At 44.3% G+C, this 18,999-nt stretch overlaps 1 protein-coding gene across 2 annotated transcripts in view; it reads left to right on the top strand.

Moving 5' to 3' along the window:
• Positions 1-18,999, top strand: part of PLEKHM3 (pleckstrin homology domain containing M3) — a 91,700-nt gene that overhangs the window by 19,011 nt on the left and 53,690 nt on the right. For both annotated transcript variants that reach the window (XM_063341524.1, XM_063341526.1), the window contains exons 3-4: positions 3,057-3,992; positions 18,634-18,779. In XM_063341524.1, coding sequence (XP_063197594.1) covers positions 3,057-3,992; positions 18,634-18,779 — 1,082 coding nt within the window. The remainder of the gene's footprint in view (positions 1-3,056; positions 3,993-18,633; positions 18,780-18,999) is intronic.

The raw sequence follows: 18,999 nt of genomic DNA, 5'->3' as shown, positions 1-18,999 counted from the left end.
TGGAGCTGCAGAAGCGCTGCCTCCCTGATTGGATTAATAGAAAGGGAAGATGACTCTAGAATGGCTGCCCATTATCTGCACTACAAAGGGATTAGTGTGGGTTTCAGAGAAATTAATGGCTTTTGAGTTAGCGCAGAAATACTAATGAATGTCAGGGCCAGAGATGTACGGTGGACAAAATTGGTTCTCTTTTAGTGTGTGTGTGTATGTGTGCATGCGTGTATCTATCCATTTGGGATATGAAAGTGTGCTTTTTCTCTACCATTTTGAGTTTTAGATTAGGCTTTCAGTTTTCATATTTAGCTGAACTACTCTCGAGTAGCTTATTTGTTGGCAAAGTATAGTTATATTGATTTCTTTTCCACCTTTTCAGACCTAGTGCCAAAGGAGCAATTTTTAATTGTTGTTTTGGTTTTAGTCATATATGCAGGAAATCTTCGTAGATAAAGTATAGATTACTTTGAAGATGGTGTTAAATGCAAGCTCCATTCTGAGTAAGTGATCTATGTGGGGAAGCTGAGGCTGAGCTGGCAAGGCCAAACTGAAGTGCGTCCTTTTTGTTAGTGCAGATGGGAGGTAGCATCCTTCCCCCATTTTTTTAACCCCCATGAGGTTTGCATACTCGCATTAAGTATATCAAACAGTTAATTCTCATGTATGTTCAATGTGAAAGTTTAATTGAAACTTGTCTACTTAATCCTTATAAATCCTTAAAGTTGGTCTTCACTGAAGAGCTAGCCAAAGCTTTTACACTGTTGCTGAATTCTTCACCTGCCCACACACGAAACTCTCACAACCAACTACAGCAATGTTTTCAGCCAAGGACGGGAGCATCTCCTCAGACTGTAGGTTACAGCCCAAGTTCTCCTTTCTCACCAGTTGGTATCAGAAGCCCCTTTGACAGTAACTAAATCCCTCATAGTCCCTGACCCTCCTTGGGCCCCTGGGAGGACAGACAGACTCACCCATTAGCCAGCAGTGGAGAGAGCAGCTTGGTCAGCAATCCTGGCCATATTAGCTGGGAAGCCTGGTGCAGATGGGCATGCAGTAACTTCCATACAGGCTCATCTTTGGCTCTTTGTTTCCGAGCTTCATCAAGCCCAGATGCTTCTGTTCTCTTAGCTCTGCTTTGAAGACATCTTAGGTGCACTCAGAGCTGATCATGTCTAAAACTTGTTAGACCGTGGCCTGTTAATGTGAGTGGTAACTGATTAAGCTGAGATGCTGAAAGTATTTTGTGCCTTCAGCTGTTTACCCTATCCTTCTTTCAAAGGTTGTCAGCCTGAGGGCAGAAACCACGAGTGAAACAACTCCCCACAACTCCCGTATTTCTGCTGTTTGTAACAATACATGTTAAAGATCAATTAATGCTGATTTTGTTTTGACCTAATTGTGCCAGGCAGTGGATGAGGAGCTGTTCCCAGGTGGCTGCCTTCTTCCTGAGTTGGGAATAGCAGTCTCCAAGGGAGATGGACAACTGCAGGCAGAAACCTTTTCACTTGTGTCTGTTAATTTTGCCACCATTTGTAAATCAAGACCTATCGCAGGTACCCTTACTGGAAAGGTGAAGTAGAAGTCAAAGGGGAGCAAGAGTTTGTTCCTCAGGGCTGGGTTGTTTTGGGGTGCCAACTATAAAAGTCAGTGTTAGAGCATAACAGTGAATGCCACTGAATTTATACAGGTACCAACAAAAATCCCAAGGAGCCACATGTCCAGCCCAAGGTGAAGATACAACATTTGCATGTATCTGGCTGAAGTGGTGCAAATCAGACTGGAACAAATTTTGAACAGAAACCTTATTTAAAACTCAGAAGTGCTTTAGATAATTCCTTTTAAATTTGTATTACTTTTGTGCCTGGAGTGACTCATGTATGGCTGGTTTTGTAGGGATGAAGAAATGCCCCTCGGCTTTGCTTTGGGCCAAGGTTTATGAAGGGGTCTGCTTTGCAGCACTTGAAGTGCTAAGGTGCTTAGATAGACGTGTTCAAGTCTGGGCAGCCTCTTTCTTTTCATTTTTGGTCATGTCTGCTGGTCCTGAGTCCCATTCTTATAAATCAGCAAAGCTCCTCTCTAGTAAATGGAGCTATGCAAGGTATTTTGGTCCCAGGTCGTACTGAAATGTGGTAAGAAACTGCTGTTGCTGGGCACAATTCTCCATTCCCCATGTCCTGGGTAAGTCCAGGTGCCAGATGCGGTGCCCGGCTGCTGGCAACGGGGCTGTTCGGGCCAGATCCCATGCTGTGCCCCTCAGCCACAGGTGGGACCTCTCCGGCAGAGTGCGTTTCAGAAGGGGCAAAGCACGCTATGATGGTGTGAGGAGCAGCCCAGGGTCAGAGGAGGAGAAGGCACTGGAGACCCTGGGGAGATCATGATTGAGCAGGTATCTCCCATGTGGAACCTCATGCTGGAGAAAGTGGAGATTTCCTGAAGGAACTGTGGCCATGGAGAGCTCACGCACGAGCAGGTTTATCCTGAAGGACTACAGCCCCTGGAGAGGACCGACACTGGAGCAGGAGAAAAGTGTGAGGAGGAAGGAGCATCAGAGAGGAACAGACCATGACCCCCTGTTCCTCATCCCCCTGTGCTGCTCGGGACTGGGGCGAGGTAGAGGGGTTGTCTGTGAAAGCATGAAGTTGAGCCTGGGGAAGAGGAGGGCAGGAGGGAAAGGTGGAGTTCTGATTTGTATTTGTTTCTCTCTGTCAAAATCTATTTTAACTGGCAGTAGATTACTTGATAATATTGTACCCTTCTCGACTAGGCTCTAGGAGACTTGTGGTATTCTGTTGCTGTGTCACTATTCTCCTGAATAACCTCAGGAAAATTGCTTTGTTTCTCTGTCCTGCTGTTTCCCCGTCCCCTTTTTGTAAAGTGTTTTGGTACCTCTGGGTGAAAAAGTGCGGTAATTGTACCCTTTGGTGTGAAGGCTATTTCTGTGATCCCATCCTCCAGATACATCATGTGTGGGCAGGAGAGATATATAAGCCAGAATGACATAGCAATTTGAGATGATTATTTAAAAATAATTAATGGTAACTTTCTCATTTTGTTTCCTCCAGAACACAAGCCAATGTTCCCAAATATTCTGAAGAAGGGATACGTAGAAATTAGAAGAGACAATGACAGCTACTGGCAAACCTGTTACGCTGAGCTCTCCCCATACAAACTGTACCTGTATTGCTTGGACAGCAGTGGCAACCAGACTCTTCCCACCGTGTATCCCCTCATGCATTTTCAAAGGGTCACTGTTAGTGGTTGCATTGAAACCAAGGTGGTGGACGCTGTCTTGTCAGACAACTCGCAGCTACAGCTGAAGGCGGAGTCCTCATGGGAGGCTTTGGACTGGGGACACAAACTCTGGGAGGCAGTGCGTGCTTCTGTGCCTGCTTTCACAAGACAGCAGGAGAAACTGGAGAATGTGCCAAAGCCTGAAAATAACAGTGACCTTTCTCAAACCAATGGATTGTTAGAAAAGCCCGTGGAGCTCTTGCTATCCATGAATTTGACTGAAAACACTAAAGAGTACCAAAATATTCTCAAATCAGGGACTCTTTATAGGTTAACTGTCCAGAATAACTGGAAGGCATTTACTTTTGTCTTGAACAGGTCTTATCTCATGGCATTCCAACCGGGTAGGCTTGATGAAGATCCTCTGCTGAGCTACAATGTCGATGTGTGCTTGTCGGTGCAGACAGATACTCAGGATGGCTGTGACTCTTGCTTTCAGGTCATTTTTCCTCAAGATGTCCTCCGCCTGCGTGCAGAAACCCGTCAGAGGGCCCAGGAGTGGATGGAGGCACTGAGAGCAGCAGCCAATGCTACTAGAAGTTTAACTCAGAACCCACAGGTCACACTTAGGAACAAGCCTGGAGATCGGCTCTTTGGAAATGATCTTAGAAAGAGCAAGCGCCAGTCTGTGACCACCAGCTTCCTGAGCATCCTGACCACGCTGTCTCTAGAGAGAGGGCTCACGGTTCAGAGTTTCAAGTGTGCAGGTAAGCAACCAGGCTGCAGCATCTTTACCCACTCCCCTTCCACAGGAAAAAAAAAATCACTTGGAAGAGCATGTATGTGTTTTGGCAGCACACAGCCGTTCCCTGCTTCACACTATGGCCGTAGACACTTCCGTGTGTTAGCCTATTTTTGCTCTCTGTAAAATGTGGAGAAAAGCCTTTGTGATATTTAGGGATTCACCTGCATTTCATAAGCAATGCTGAAACATTAGATTCTGCGCATGTAACATATAGCACTATATGGGCCAGGGCTGCCTTAACAAGGTGGCTGAGCTGTTTTCTTTCTTCAGGACACTGGAAAGGTGGTCCAGAATCAAAGGGATTTGAGTTCTGAATATGATGCAACTTTCCGACTTCTATCGATTTTGTTTCCTTTTATTACCGTGTCTCCTCCAAGTTCTTTTTGGAGCTCAGTTTCACCTCTGGGTCATCTGGGGAGACTCCTCAAAAACATATATGCTTCCCTGAAACACTGTTGTTTAGCGACATGTGTTCCATGACTGAAGTTCAGGCATGAGCTTATCTGCTTGGTTCTTAAGGCGGGGGTGAAAACATGACCTTAAGCCTCTGCATCTAATTGTAAATCTTGCTTCATTTGAATGCTGACTCTATTCTGAGGCAAAAGCATGATTTTATCCAGTTTGGGAATGAAGTGAAAATAGAGAGGACCCGTATGAATGCAGTTCTTTGTCCTTTTACTTCAGCGGGGGCCGTCTTTGTGGAGCAAATTTGGGAGCTTTGTGCCTAAATTGTACTCTGGCTGGCTTTAGTTGTATCCACTTAGAAATAGTCAGCTGTATCAGAAGCGGCGTTTCTGGAGGGTTTTCTTGTTATGGGAGCTATGAGGGTCCTGCCTCCTCCCCACTCTGCTCTGGGGTAGAGGAGCTGTCTGATGTGGGTGTCTCCTCTTGCTCTGGAACCACACATGGCTCTGGGGGGGCTCTGTGCGGGCCCAGGACCTGCTGGCTGGCCTGAATCCCTTCCAAGGGAGACCTGAGCCCCAGAAGTACTGGGTTGCTGTCTGAACTGGCTGTGGGTGCAGCTGGGTTCGTCCTGCTCTGGTGGTCACCTGCAGGTGGTGTTCCTGCTCACCTCTCCACCATGCGTTGCGCCCACCTGGCAGCTGGAGCATCTTGAAGGTTGGCCTCACTGCAGTTAATGATTTGGTCACACTGGGGCTTCTGTGTGAATTCAGTTCTGTTCTTGGCCACAAACTTTGTGTGACTTCACGTCCATTTTTTCTGGGAGTAATTATGTGCCAAGCTACGGCTGAAACTGCAGGTGCCTGGGTCCTGTGATAACTGATTAGCTGAACACTATTGGGCAACGGTCATGTCTTACCTCTAAGGGTAGTTGTGAGAGTGAAAGCTGCAGGGAGACTCTGGGAACGGCTCAAATAAGTACCCCAAGATGGATCCAGCCCAGAGTGTTACCCAGCAGACAGACTCGTGAAACTCAAGAAGACAGCAGAACTGACAGCCTCATTCTAAGATAGCGTCCCAGATGAGGTTAAAACTTTATTCCTTTCTTCTCGTTTCTTTTAATTCAAAGCTCAGTAGAGGAAAATTTTGTAATCTTGCCTCATTCTTTGACTGAGGTCCCAGAGAGTTTCAAGTGAGCGTTTCCAATTACCTCCTCAAAAATAGGATCAGGCCCTAGGATGGCAACAAAATGAATGTCTCTACTGTGACACAGGTTTTAGTCTTGCATTATATAGTATGGGAGCAGACTTTTCTGTGTGAAAGGGTGGATTTCCTCTTCCAAACGTGGGATGATTTGTCTGTACTCACTTATGTGTTCCCAACAGAAATAAGGTGCTCTGACCGTGTCAGCGTTACATGGAGTCTTTTCCTAATATACAGGCGTTCCCAGTGCTCCTGTGATCTCTTTTTAGTCTGCAAAACTGAGCAAACACTCTTGTGCAGAGAAATGTGAGTTGCGGAGAGTCTGTGAGAAGCCGGCCACTGGGATTCCCCGTCCCTGAGGATGGGGATGCACGGGCGCTTATGGTAGGAGCAGACCCTTTGCCATCCTTGAGAGTCAGCTGGAACTTGTAGCTGTTACCATGGTGCATAGACGTGAATAACTGTAATTATAACTGGGAGAAACTGGGGACACTTGTGTGGCTCAGAAAAGTTTGTGCTGAGGAGGCTTTGGAGGCACAGCAGCCAGCTGAGGCTCACTCCATGTACCTTGCTCCCCGCGGTCAGTTTGCGCCGTTCCCGGCGTGGGCTGCTGTTTAACCCAGGGGGCCTGCTGTTGGTAATTACAGCTTGCAGGCATTGAGAGCGGGTTTTCCCCAGGGCTGCTGGGAGGGGTAAGCTTGGAAAAGGATGAGGAGGGGGGAGGAAGAAAAGTTTTGCTGTGAATTCTTCAGCCATTTAGTGCAAATTCCTGTAATTACCGTCTTTGTGTCCTGTCCCAATGGCACATAATACAGCAGAAGCCTTTCCTAATTGAGACCTTACAGGAGGTACAAATCCCTCCTTTGTTCGGCCTGACAAATTAGTGCCAGAAAGTGGCAAGGTCCGAGTGGGAATCAAAGGCAAGCAACACAAAGATGGAACTTAAGGCTACAGTAATAACCCTCTCTAGTCCTGCAGGGGTGGGAGGGAAGGAAAAGTAATGACCAATGAAAAATGAAGGGGTTTTTTGTTATAAATTCCCTTGACATGACAGCACCTCAGGGCTGCTTTATTTATTTAGGAAAAGTGATTAAATAGTAATACAACAGGACAGACCATTGTCTCTCAAGCTACCCCCCTTCCTACAGACCCCTGCTGTCTTGGCTAATTGATTGACAATGAATCTCTGATAAAGAAGGTTGTTGGGAGGACCTTATGTGGGGACACGTTTTGTTTTTTTTTTTTTTTATTTTCTCTTTGCGGTCTTTGTGGGGTTTCCCTCCTCGGTTTTTTTTCTGTTTGAAATGCCCTCTGCATCCCCCTTTCCTCTTCTCCCTCAGCAAAAGCTTTTCAAGGGACTGCTTCCAGACAAACAGCTGACACTCACAAGCAGGTAGGGAAGAATATGAATGTCGGTGCCTCGCTATTGACAGGTTTATCTTGGAGTCTGACTAGCACTTTTCAACGCCTGATAGAAGCCAGGGCGGTAGTGTCAGATGTAGTCATGGGGCAGGGGGGACAAACTGTTGATACACTGGAGTCAGAAGGGCAGTCTGAAAAAAAGTTTTCTTTTGCTTGGTGAGCAGATACAAAAGCTTCTCCCCACATTTCTAACCCTTTGTCTTACTGCGGAGGGCAGGGCATTGTTTCTCATAATTTCCAAAAATTAATGAATAGGCCACTGATTAACAGTGGAGAGGCATGTTTTTTATAAACACTTTTACCTTTGCTGCCAATATTATATTTTTGGCTTGGAACAGCAATACATTTTGGAACGTGGGGTTAACTAGAAACTGCTGGCACTGGAATGGCAGCCTTCTCTGTCCTTTGCACATTCATATAATACAGGCTTGGTCTTGCCCTGTTGCTGGGGTACAGCAAGGTTCCCGTGGGAAGTGTTTGGGGCTCTGAGCAAGAGTGGCATTTGTGAGCATCGATCTGCTCAGGTGAGATTTTGGAGGGACTTATCCCTTGTCTTTAAATGGGTATGAAGTGAAAGTTGGTTGCAAGTCCAAGCAGGTAAATACCAGGTTTTATGATTTGTTCTTTAATAAGTGGGAAATGAGAGACATGCATCATGTTAGGATGATATCTTGGGGGGGGGGGAGAGATGTTATTATCTTTTATGTCTTTATTTCACCTGGATTCAAGAGAAATCCCCAAACTGTTCATGTTACAAAGTTGGGATGAGGTGGCTTTCATCAAAACATGTGTTTGGCAAGTGCAGCATCTTGCAGACAGCGGTAGATGGATGTAAGTACTCCAGTGGCTGTCCTGTCTCCCTCTTGGGCCATCTGTGGGCTCCTGGGGAAGGGCAGGTGTTTCTCCTGGAGGAACTCTACTGGAGGTCTGTAAGGAGCAAATGTCCTTGGCTGCCCTTTACTATTGCAGTTCCCTTGGCGTGTGCCTTCACGTTTCCATAGATGGGGAAGACAAACAGCTTCTGCCCTTGCCTCCAGTTTTTGCGTTGCTTCTGTTCTTTTGATGTCTCTCTTCCTTTTCACCTTTTATTTTTTCCCTCCCTGTCCTTTATTAAAGCAAGCGTTTTTCCAGAGAAGTCAGTTGTGTCTGCCAGGAACTCTCGTTGCTTAGACAGCAAGTCCTAATGGATGTGGGAATTTCTGCCGTCTGCAAAATGTGCTCTACACCCTTTTATTTGACTGTGTGGCTTTTCCGTGCTCCTCTTCTGGGGTGCCTTCTGTCTTTCCCTCCCTGCTTTCTCCATGTCCTGCCAAAGGGATAAATACTGCTATTAGGGCTCCGCTGGCTTGGCTGGCTGAGCTGAACACTGGGTGCAGAGAAGCCAAGATTAGTAAATGGGCTATTTCCTGAGCTTGCAGCCCTGTCAAATTGAGCAGCAGGTGGAAAGCTGGTTGGCTTTCAAGGAGTCATCCTGCTTCTAGTGCCGTGATCAACATGGGGGACAGTCCGCTGCAACATGACCAGCTCATGCAGCCTATGCTCTAGCTCACCACACTGGTCTGAAACTAGCCCCTACTGAGGTAAAAGTAAAGTTCCTTCCCCTCCCCCCCACCTCCAATGAAAAGAAAGTATTTTCCTAGTAGCTTGCAAGCCAGTAAGTGTGATTTTAAAAAAAAAAAAAAAAAAAAAGGAAAAAAGCATTAGCCAGGTTCGATGTTGACTTTGTTCAACTTCTCAAAAAGCCATATAGTTGAAACTTCTCAAATCCAGATAGTTGAAAAGTGTGGGTGCCTCTTCCTTGAATTTAGCAAATACTTTGTGAACAGTCGTCACACCCAGCGCCTATTTGTAGCATGTCACTGAAATAAAAATACTAGGGGACAAATCTTGGCAAACATAGCACAATAATAAAATACCAGAAGGTCCTTTGGAAGCTTGTCAGAGCTCTTGTCACATTTTTAGTCTGAAATAACAATTGTTCTCACCTGTCCAGGGCTTTTAGGATTGTGCTTTCTAAGTGCTGTGTCTATTTTGTGCTTGGTTTCATTTCAGTTGATCTCTTTGTTCCAAGACTTCAGCAGCTTTTTGCCTTCCCTGTATATGAGAATCTGTAAAATCCCTTGAGAATGTGTTTTGCACTGTAAAGGTTTTATTGTTTAAGTATCTTCACTTTAGACCAGAGTCTTCCAGTCTTGTATGTGACTTTCAGGCTCTGCTTCTATTCATTCAAAAGTAAAACTTCCACTGCTACCAGTGGTATTTCTAAACTCTTACTCTTTGCTATCCAAAACCAGCTGAGCAGAAAAAACATCATCTGTGTCTAAAATAGTATTTGGAAAATACACCATGTCTAAACAAGGCCACTGACTTGTTGGGAGGAGGAGGGGAAGGTTTCCAGACAAGGGTGACTTGAATTTGTGTAGGAGGGAGTACTTAATTTGCAGTGGACCTGCATGTTTCAAAACACAAGGTTGTTGGTCCACAGTGCCTTGCCATGTGATAGCTTTTGTTCGGGGAAGGATCAGAAGATACTGTATGGTATCTCATTTACTTGCTTGTGTTGATTAAACCTGTTATCAGTGATCAGTTATGATCTCAGAAGTCCTTTAGTCTTCAGCGGTAGGGTGAGTGAGCTCTTCAATCCAATTCTAAAATGGCTTGACTAGGAGGAATGGCAGCTTTGTCTAAGCTGGTAGAAGGTTAGGTCCTTCATCTTCCTAGATTTGGCTGGCACCTTTGCAGAGTGGGATTTTCACCTTCATAGGATTTGGTTTGGGCTTGGCCTGCTGCTGACCAGAAGAGCAGTTTAGATGAGTACTTGGCCAGTTTGGTGCCTGTCCTGTGCTCTGATGTGCACTTTGCAGTCTTCAGATGGTGTTTTACTGATTTCTTTGCCTCAGCCCTGCAGGCAGAACAGCTGATACGAATGTCTTAGCTGATGAATCTACGTATTCCTCCTGGCAGGCTTATTCCACCTGTGCTGCCCGTATGGGGATAGGTGACCCCATCGCTCTAATCTGGCTCTGTGAACAACTCTGCAGGTTTTCACCATGTTGGGGGTTTTCTTTTTTTTTTTTCCTTCCCCCATTACACACAAAATATTTGTGCTTATTTATTTTACTGTTGTGAGCTCGGTTCTGCTGTGTATGAGCATGTTCCCTACTTTCAGTGTAGGCTCTGTGTTTGTCCTTGGCTGTGCCTTGCTTCTTCCTGGCTTGTGGGTGCTAGGTATTAGTTCCACTATGTACCATAATACCTAGGTATTACGTTCCACCATAATACCTAGGTGTTAGTTCCACTGCCCCCAAAGAACTCTTGGTTGCTTGGGGATTTTTTGGTTCCATTTATTGTGTGAAGCCAGTCTTGATGAATCTTTTGGCATAAAGTTACAAACACACACACACACACTCTCTCTCTCACTCTCACACTCTCTTATTCTGTAGAGAAACCAGAGGTTCCTCATGAATTGTATTACAAGAGACAGCTTTATCTGTTGGGCTAGCATCTTTTAAATCAGTCAAGCCAGCTTTTGCTAATAAAGGCCTTCCCTTCACAGAAAGGCATAGGCAGGGTATACCGGCACAACACTTTTTCTGCAGTTGCAGTTTATATGAGGTCCCTGAGCTGGTTTGTGACATGATGGTTAATTTAGTTTCCTAAGAAGACAAAGCTTGTGCTATAATGCTGACCCCTGCCCCGTAAGATTTGAATCTGCCTGACTGTTTTAACAAAATTTGACAGAGGAGAAGAGGTGGCAAAGATGTGGGAATCTTAGAGGTTTTGCAGAAGCTGGCATCATAGGGAACCCCTCTTAATGCTGCTCTGGAAAAAAAGCTGCAATGCGCACTGTGCATTTGCTCATCATCAGAGCATCCTCGCAGCTGTGCACCTTGAGGGACAAATACAGAAGGCAAATGGCTGCTTTAGGTCCACCACCGTAAAACTAGCGTGTTCATGTGTGTGTGTGTTAGCAGGGCTCCCCCCAGGTTCTGTCACATGCCAAAGCAGTGTATTATCAGCAAAACTATTACATGTGAATCAGATCAGGGGGAATGTACAACAAGTTACAGAACAAACCACAGGCCAACTGGTGAGAAGTTTCATGTTCTGAGTCTGGCCTTCTGCAACCTCAATAGACTCTGGTACATACCCGTGCTCCGTAAATCTGAACAGTGCATATGCCCAAAATAGTGCTGTGGTAGTGATGTGCGACAAGGAAAAAATTCAGCCAAATAGCATTGGCAAAAATATATAACCACACTTACTGCATAGTAGTTCCTCATGTTAACAGGAGGTACAAAACCAGCTGTGTGTTCAAACAGAAACAGAGATGATTATTTCTAGGTATGTTAATAGCTGCTGTATCAAATAAATGAAACTTAGCAAACCAGGTAGCCTTCAGTGTCAGTAAATGAGTGAGCTGGCCAGGGGTAAGTGATGTTCAAACTAACTGCGGAGCAGAAATGAAAACTGAGTTAAGTAGAGACCCTTTTTGCTAAATGACCTGGCCACAGATGAGGACACTGGCACCAGCATTTGCTCTGATCACACAAACAGCTGGCCTGCTCTTTGCGCTGTTCTCTTGTCACCTTCTCAGTATATAAAACTAAGCATGAGTGTAATCAACTGTAGGAATGGGAATATCATTATTAACTATGCTCAAATTATCAACTTACTCCTAGCTGGCAGGCTTCAAGAGCTGGCCCAGAACATGCGTTCAGTTCCCATCCCTGACTAAAGAGCTGGTGAATTACTGAATCCTGCCAATAAGTCGTTCCACAGGAGCTCCCATTCCCTTCTGTCAGACAGCACTTCAGAGTCTCAGCAAAGCGCCAGATACTGCATGGAATAATCCTATAATAGCAAATCAACTTGAAATATATGGTATTCTTCCTCAGCACGGTTGTCCTGGGAATGGGGAGAAAGCAGTTGCAAGGATGCACTAGGTGAATGCAAACTGGCCGTGCATTTAAGGATTCACAACCTATAACAGTGTGTGAAGCGTGTCTCCGTAGCTGTTTGTAATTCCCATGGAGCAAGTTCTCTGGGAAGAATGGTGTCTCGGCCCCTCCCAGCATTTGACGCTAAAGGTAAAAGAACCTATATTCAGGTGAAATTCAAGCGGGGAAATCCAAGCAAATAAAAAGCAAGTGTAGATCCACATCCAAAAGTGTCGATCCACACCTACACACATCCAAAAGTGTAGATTTGTTGCAGCCATTTGACACACGGTTAGTATTTTTTGGTCCTGATTTTTGACGAAATGTTGTTCTTGACATATATGCAAAATGCAAGCTTACGCTTTGACATTTATGTTTTTCCAGTGTTACATTTGCAGGCTTAATTACTATTAGTTTATTGGGAAGGCAGAATTTAGCTGTGTAACCTGCATCAGGTTTGTACGCTCTCTTCCACAAAAGATAAATATAATGCAAATATGCAGAATGTTGCGTATGCACGTATATGTGCTATCGCCTGGCTTGTTTCCACCAGTGATTTTTTTTTTCTTGATTGTTCATCTTCTTGCAGAAGGTCACAGCTCTGTGTGATCAGCACGACTGACACTAAAGGGTGTTGTTTAGTTTGCCTACCCCTCACAGTCTAAATATTGGGTGTCTACGCTAATCCAGTCTTCCCTGATTGGGAGAAAGCCCGTGTGCCTAGGGGGTGATTCATCTCATCTGCCTTGGAGAGATGCTCTGCGGCAGTGTGCCTGTGAGATGTCACTGGTACCATGGGGTGGGTCACCCTCTGGAGTGGCCTGTCTCCCCAGCCCAGGTAGAGCCTGTAGCCAGCAAGCCTAGACTGGGCAGGCTAAATCAGCTGAGCGGGATTGTGCAAGACAGGAAAGACAGGGCTATGCATTGTACCTTCAAATGGAACTAACGAAGATGGGGAGAGTGTTAATTTAGGGCTTAGTCCTGAGCTCCAGCTATTAGTCAAGGTTTCCATTGATTCAGAATGGTTGCTCCATCCTTTGGAGTCTATTTAAAAAGAAAAATGAGTCTGGGAGTCAGGGACTAGTGAACCCTTCCTTATTTCTGGAGAAGCTGATCTAGATTATAATTAAAGTAGGATTTGTACGTTGCTGACATAAATAATGTGAGATTTATATGTTGCTTAGATAATTATAGCTGGATAGGGGTAAGCCCACATGGCTTCAACAGGGAAAATTTTTTGCCATTAATCTGTTAAGGTTTTGCTGTGGGTTTTTTTTGAAGTCCATAAGAAACTCACAAAAAAGTAGGCAAGGTAAGTAACCTGTCAGACTTTGCTTGGAGGTTTATGAGTTTTTTATTATTTCTTTAGAAAGAGAATTGCTTTGGAAAAACAGTAACGCTGGGAAAAGGACAAAGTGTAAGGCAAATTCGAACCTGGGTAGACGTGAGGGAGAACTGAGCTGGGCTGTTAGCGTGTCTTCCTTGTGAGTTTGAGTTTTCCCATGGTGGAGTGAATTGGAATAGATGCATAGAAACACAAGGCGAGTAACTGAAGTAATTCTCACCTTCTCTTTCTGTTTGTGCTGAGCAGCTACAGCAATGTTGTATGTCTGATCTAACACTGAAAATTTGTTGCTGTGCTCCTTCTGCTTAGTCTGCTTTATGGCTTTATCAAGCTGAAAGCTTTTTGAAGTCTGTGGGTCATTTTCTTTTCTTGATATTGTATGTTGTTTCTAAATGAATTAGCTTCTAAGCTAATCTGTCACAGATTTAATTATGGTACATAATCACAAGGGAGTTGCTTTTTCCTGATACTGAGCAAGGAACTTTATTGAATAATGAAAACAGTTGTGTACTTAATTCTAGTTCCACTTTCTCTGTCTCACTGTTGAGCTACTCCAGTCTTTTCTTGCTACAAGATTAGAGAAAAAGGTATCTGGATAAAAATAATAGTTGTGTGTATCTTCCTTGACCGTAAGAGCATGCAACATTCTGAAAGCGGCAGAAACTGTGTTTTCCACACTTTGCAGAAGAGGGATTGTATTCGAGTGTCTTGGATTCCTCCTCCATACTATCCTTACCACAGCCTTAAGTTGAGAGACTTGTTATAACTTTTTAACCTCATCTTCCTGTAGTTTTTTCTTCCCAAAGTCTTAGCACTTGGACATGAGCCTTCTTGGTATTGATACTCCTGTTCTGCTCACCAACATGTTGTTGAGAAAGGTTCATCTGTGCCCAGCAGCGCTTTCTTGCTGCTATTTTTTCTAACCCCTATTTTCTTTGCTTGATTCCAAGGCTGTTTCGTTATATTTTCTGTGATGAAAGGTTTGGGATTACTCCTTCCCTCACTTTGCTAACAGTATAGCTACAGCTACACTTCTTCCCTCTGTAGCTTGCTCTGTAACATCCTTTAGGTAGGGATGATTCGGGGTAACAGTAAATACCGCACTATTCTCCTTGCTCTAGGCTCAGGGTTTGCCAGACCTTTGTACAGATGCTGTGTGGATAATATTCTGTATGAGCATTAGGAATAGGTGAGAGGGGCTTGGTGAAAGTTGTGCTGCTTTTTCCCCCCATCCTGTGGAAGGTGCTTTCTCTAGCTATGGGCAAGTAAATGTTTTCTCTGCAAACATGAAATGATTCCTTCCCCCACCCCAAACTATTTGTTGAGTTGTGTTACCGATCTCTGAGGTGGTCAGCTACATCTGACTATCTTGCTGGGAGGGATGTTCAAGAGTTTAAAGCCAGGAATCAGTACTAGCTTTGCTTCTGGTAAACGTGATGGCAAGTTTATGTACATGAATGTCCAGGTGTGGGCCAAAGGCATTAAGCCACAAGCTATTTCTTCCTCCTCTTCTTTCTTTCTCATTCTCGCTCTATTTTTTCCATCTTAAAAAACCAAAGTAGCATAAGTGGTCTATGCCACAGAAGTATGTTTGTCACACTACATCACTTTGAACTGCATAACATCAAAGAAAATCAGGGCTTTGATAACTTGATTTGAAAGGATTGTAGAAATAGCCATCATTATGATTCAGATACAGATAGGAATGGAAAAGAAGGTGATTTTCAAACAGCAAAGCTTGTAAGGTAAGGGAAAATGTAAGGTAGGTGCCAGTGCCAGATTCTCATCTAAAATACCCCAACCTTACAACTGTTATGTAGCTTTGCAGAATGCAATTTACTTGATATGAAGAGGAGTGGGAAATACACTGTGTAAAAAATGTGTTTCTGAGGAACAAGGAAACAAACGTGGCCTCAGAGAAGGGCCGGAATAAGGGAGAGAGCAATGCATGCTGCTTGGATAGGAACTTCTTCCACTTTCTCTACTTTATAAAACCACCCTTTCTGAAGGGAAGGGCATCCAAGGTTGCTTGCTGAGACCCTCTTCACCCTGGAGACCTTCAGTGCTTACGGGCTGGACACAGGGAGGAGAAGTGAAGCCCTCCCGGCACTTCTGTGTTTTGTCATTCCTCTCCTGAGGAAACTCTCTCAGTGGACTGGAGTGAGTTTCTGGCTCTAGGAGGTTGCAAGAAATTAGGCCCTAAAATGTTGACTTCTCAGCTGCAAACATTTTAGCTTAGGACGATGGCAATTCAAATTGGAGTTCAGCTTATTCTTGCCTTCAGTCTAACAGATAGGAGTTAGGGCACTAAGACAAACTAGCAGCCTGTGGAGTAGCAGGGAGCACACAGTGGCCGTTCAGTGAAATCAGTGTGTCCAGTCCCATCCCCATCCTCGTCCCCCACATGAGTAAGTGTTGGCTAGTGGGAAATATTTATACAGGTTTCAGTGGCATTGAGTTTGGAGACTTCAGTCTCATTCGGACACAGCTTTACCGCTAGTACTTCATCAGGTCGTCCAAACACATTGAGCTAGAAGATGCTACGTGTCATTTAGCAGTCTCTGTTTCATTGAGTGTGAGGTGGTGGCTGTGTAATGAATGCTAAAGTTGGAGCCAGTTGGGGTGTAAAGACAGATGCTTCAGTGCTTTTCAGTGATGGGAAATTCGGAGGCAACTACTGAGGAGAAAGATTCAGACCCTTCACTTCTTCTAGCAAGGCTGGAACAGAAGAACGTGCTGTACTGAGGTATTACTAACACAAACATCCTCTCTGAGGGCTTGTTCCCATTTAGCTTGGGAAAGAGGAATGCTCTCTTTCCTAGATTCCTTCAGCTTGCTCCATGAGGAGAGCAGTGGGCATACTTTCTGTTTTCTTTACAGAGGGACAAGATTTACCTATGTTGTGCTTTTAAAAACATGGGCTCCATAGCAACAGTGTGAGTACCTCTGCAAGCATCTTCCAGGGCTACTAGTCAGACGAATGTCATGTCACATGAATAGGACTGGTATTTCATGCCTTGTCAGCTGTTCAAAACCTTCACCTTTATGTATGAATGCATTTTAAAAAATGGAAAGAATAGTTTGGTGTGTATTACAGAGCACTGATACTGAGCTTGCTACCAGGCATGCCTGCTGACTTCATCTGTAACAGCATAGTGGAGCAGGACTGCATGGAAACTCTTTTAACTGACTAGTCAGGAAACTGCTTTTTTAAAAAAAGAAAAGAACAGGAAAGGAAAGATGGGAAAATGTGTGCTTTGCACTGAGAGAAATATGAAGTTTTTGGCTTCTAAGTTCTGATTCTAAGCCACAGTCATAGGTCATCTTTTTTTGTAACACACTGCTGAATTACTTGAATTGACTTTACCCTTATAAAAGGCATACCTGCATTCTTTCTGCCCTAAAAATACTGCTTTGCAAAAAGTCCTGCCAGTATTTACCATATGGAAATTATTTCTACAAAGATAATAGTTTACAGTCATAATGTTTGGGGTTTCTGTGTGATTGTTAACATGAGATCATATTTTTGCATTATGTATGTGGAGTTATACCATTGGAGATACATGTTTATACTCGTGCTCTGATCTTATGAATGGTAAAGGAGGAGATATTAACATAAGTATCTCTTTCATTAACTGACCTGTTTATATATTTGCTTTTTTCAAGAAACTGCATATCCTCACTTCAATTAAAAAAAGGGGGAAGGAGGAGAAAGAGATGGAGACAGGACATGTCCCACACGGATTCACTTGATAGTGTGTGTTGCAGAGAATCAATGGCCAAATGGCTCTGGTGTGTGGAACAGGAGGAAGTGAACTAATTGTGTTGGTCAGGTTATTCTTATTATTTTGATTAGAGCAGAGGGGACATGGCACCATCAGCTAATGGGGAGAAGGACTTCGATTTATGCCTAGAGTAGTTGGGCTGCAGTCTCTCCTCAAATCAGAGTAACTTCTACTAGGGAAAAAAAGATGCCTTCAGTGGGAGAGTTTACATAATTACATTAAACAAAATCAGTTATACTGACAAAAGCAGTCAGTTATTTGACTTCTGCCTGAAAAATACTGTTTTACCAATATTTTCCCATAAAAGTGATGTACAAGGATTCTGCCAATCAGCATGACTAACCAGCTCCAGCAGGGACTGTCTGAGCGTACAGCACATGCCGGAGTGGGGCTCTGGTGCTAATTGTGTCTGTAGCTGTAAATGTCATACAGGGACACTAGCATTTGAAGGAAAAGCAGAAATGCCGTCATGTGTACTGTGTCAAAGAGGTGATAATAACAACCACAGACATCTCATTGTATGTTATCCAAACATTTTTAGCCTCGCTTCCTGAGCAGGTTGTTTAATGACACTGTCAACCCTCCACTCTAATATTGTTTGACCCTGTTGGCTTGCTTTAGCTACAGTTGAGGGAAAGGCAGAGGTATTAAATACATTGAGTTTCTATGTGTTTTCTGAAAGCAGGTGCTCAGGTGAAGGAGAGTTCTGCATTAGTTCTTTCCGACTAAAGCAGCAGCTTCTCAATACATTATTTTACCCCAGGGACTCCACGCAAGAGGGCATGGGAAGAGGCAAGGGATCCAGCTGTGAAAGACGTATCAGGCAGACTTCAGACCTTGTAAGACACAGGGTAATCCAATCATAAGGGAAAAAAGCACCTGCAGGAAACTGAGCTATGTCACTACTGCTAATCAAAGACTACTCCTTCTCAGTATGACTGCTGCTCACAGTTATTATTCATGGGCTGACTGTGGTTTGCCTTGGCTGTGCTAATTCTGTGACCAAATCCTACCTGCCAAGTCAGCATCCCTTCTGGCTGTCAGCAGGAGCTGGCTTGCGCTCCTCCAGGCAGCCAGTGCTGGCCCGCTCTGTTGTGGGGAAAATGGGAGCTCTGTGGAGCAAGTGCGCAGTACTTCTGTGGTCTGGTGTTTTCTGTCTGAGCTTTAGGTCATGGGTTTCAGATGGCCATGGCTTTTAAATGCCCCGTGTCTCAAAGTTGGTCTTCTGACTTTGTTTCGTGAGAAGTACTGAGTATCCTTTGACAGCTCTCTAAACTCTTCGTCATAGATGCCCAAGTTAGTGTATGCTTGTTCAGCACTAATCCAAGAATACTGATATTTCTCTCTTTATTTTTAGGGAATAAGAAATGGCTTATCGGTAAAATAAATAAATACAATTTAAAAAGGGTTTCAGATCGGGGAATAATTACTTTTCTTACTGCATCCTGAGTTTGTACCTCTGGCATGATGTACAGACCCAGACTTTTTCCCCTCTCTCTTCTCCAGGCTGTCAGCGCTCCATAGGCTTGTCCAATGGGAAAGCCAAGGTTTGCAGCTACAGCGGATGGTATTACTGCAGCACCTGCCACGTGGATGACAGCTTCCTCATCCCTGCACGGCTGGTTCATAACTGGGACACTTCCAAATACAAGGTAATGTTTCCTGCAGGTTGGCTTGCTAGCAAGTGACCTGAGTTGCTCTTTAGATAGAAACACAGACATTGCAACAGGTTGAAGGTTACAGGCATTGACTGCTAATACTGTTGTCTTTGTCCCTCTTGCCAGAATGAGCCATGCTCTCTCAAGAAGGCAGATGTTTTCATCACAATTTCCTTAGCCAGGCCTAAGGCATTCCTCCACAGGAGCAGCCATG

The sequence above is a fragment of the Chroicocephalus ridibundus genome, chromosome 7 (assembly GCF_963924245.1).
Source record: "Chroicocephalus ridibundus chromosome 7, bChrRid1.1, whole genome shotgun sequence".
Lineage (NCBI taxonomy): Eukaryota > Metazoa > Chordata > Aves > Charadriiformes > Laridae > Chroicocephalus > Chroicocephalus ridibundus.
The sequence above is the reverse complement of the archived record's forward strand: the minus strand, read 5'-3'. Positions and strand labels throughout refer to the sequence as shown.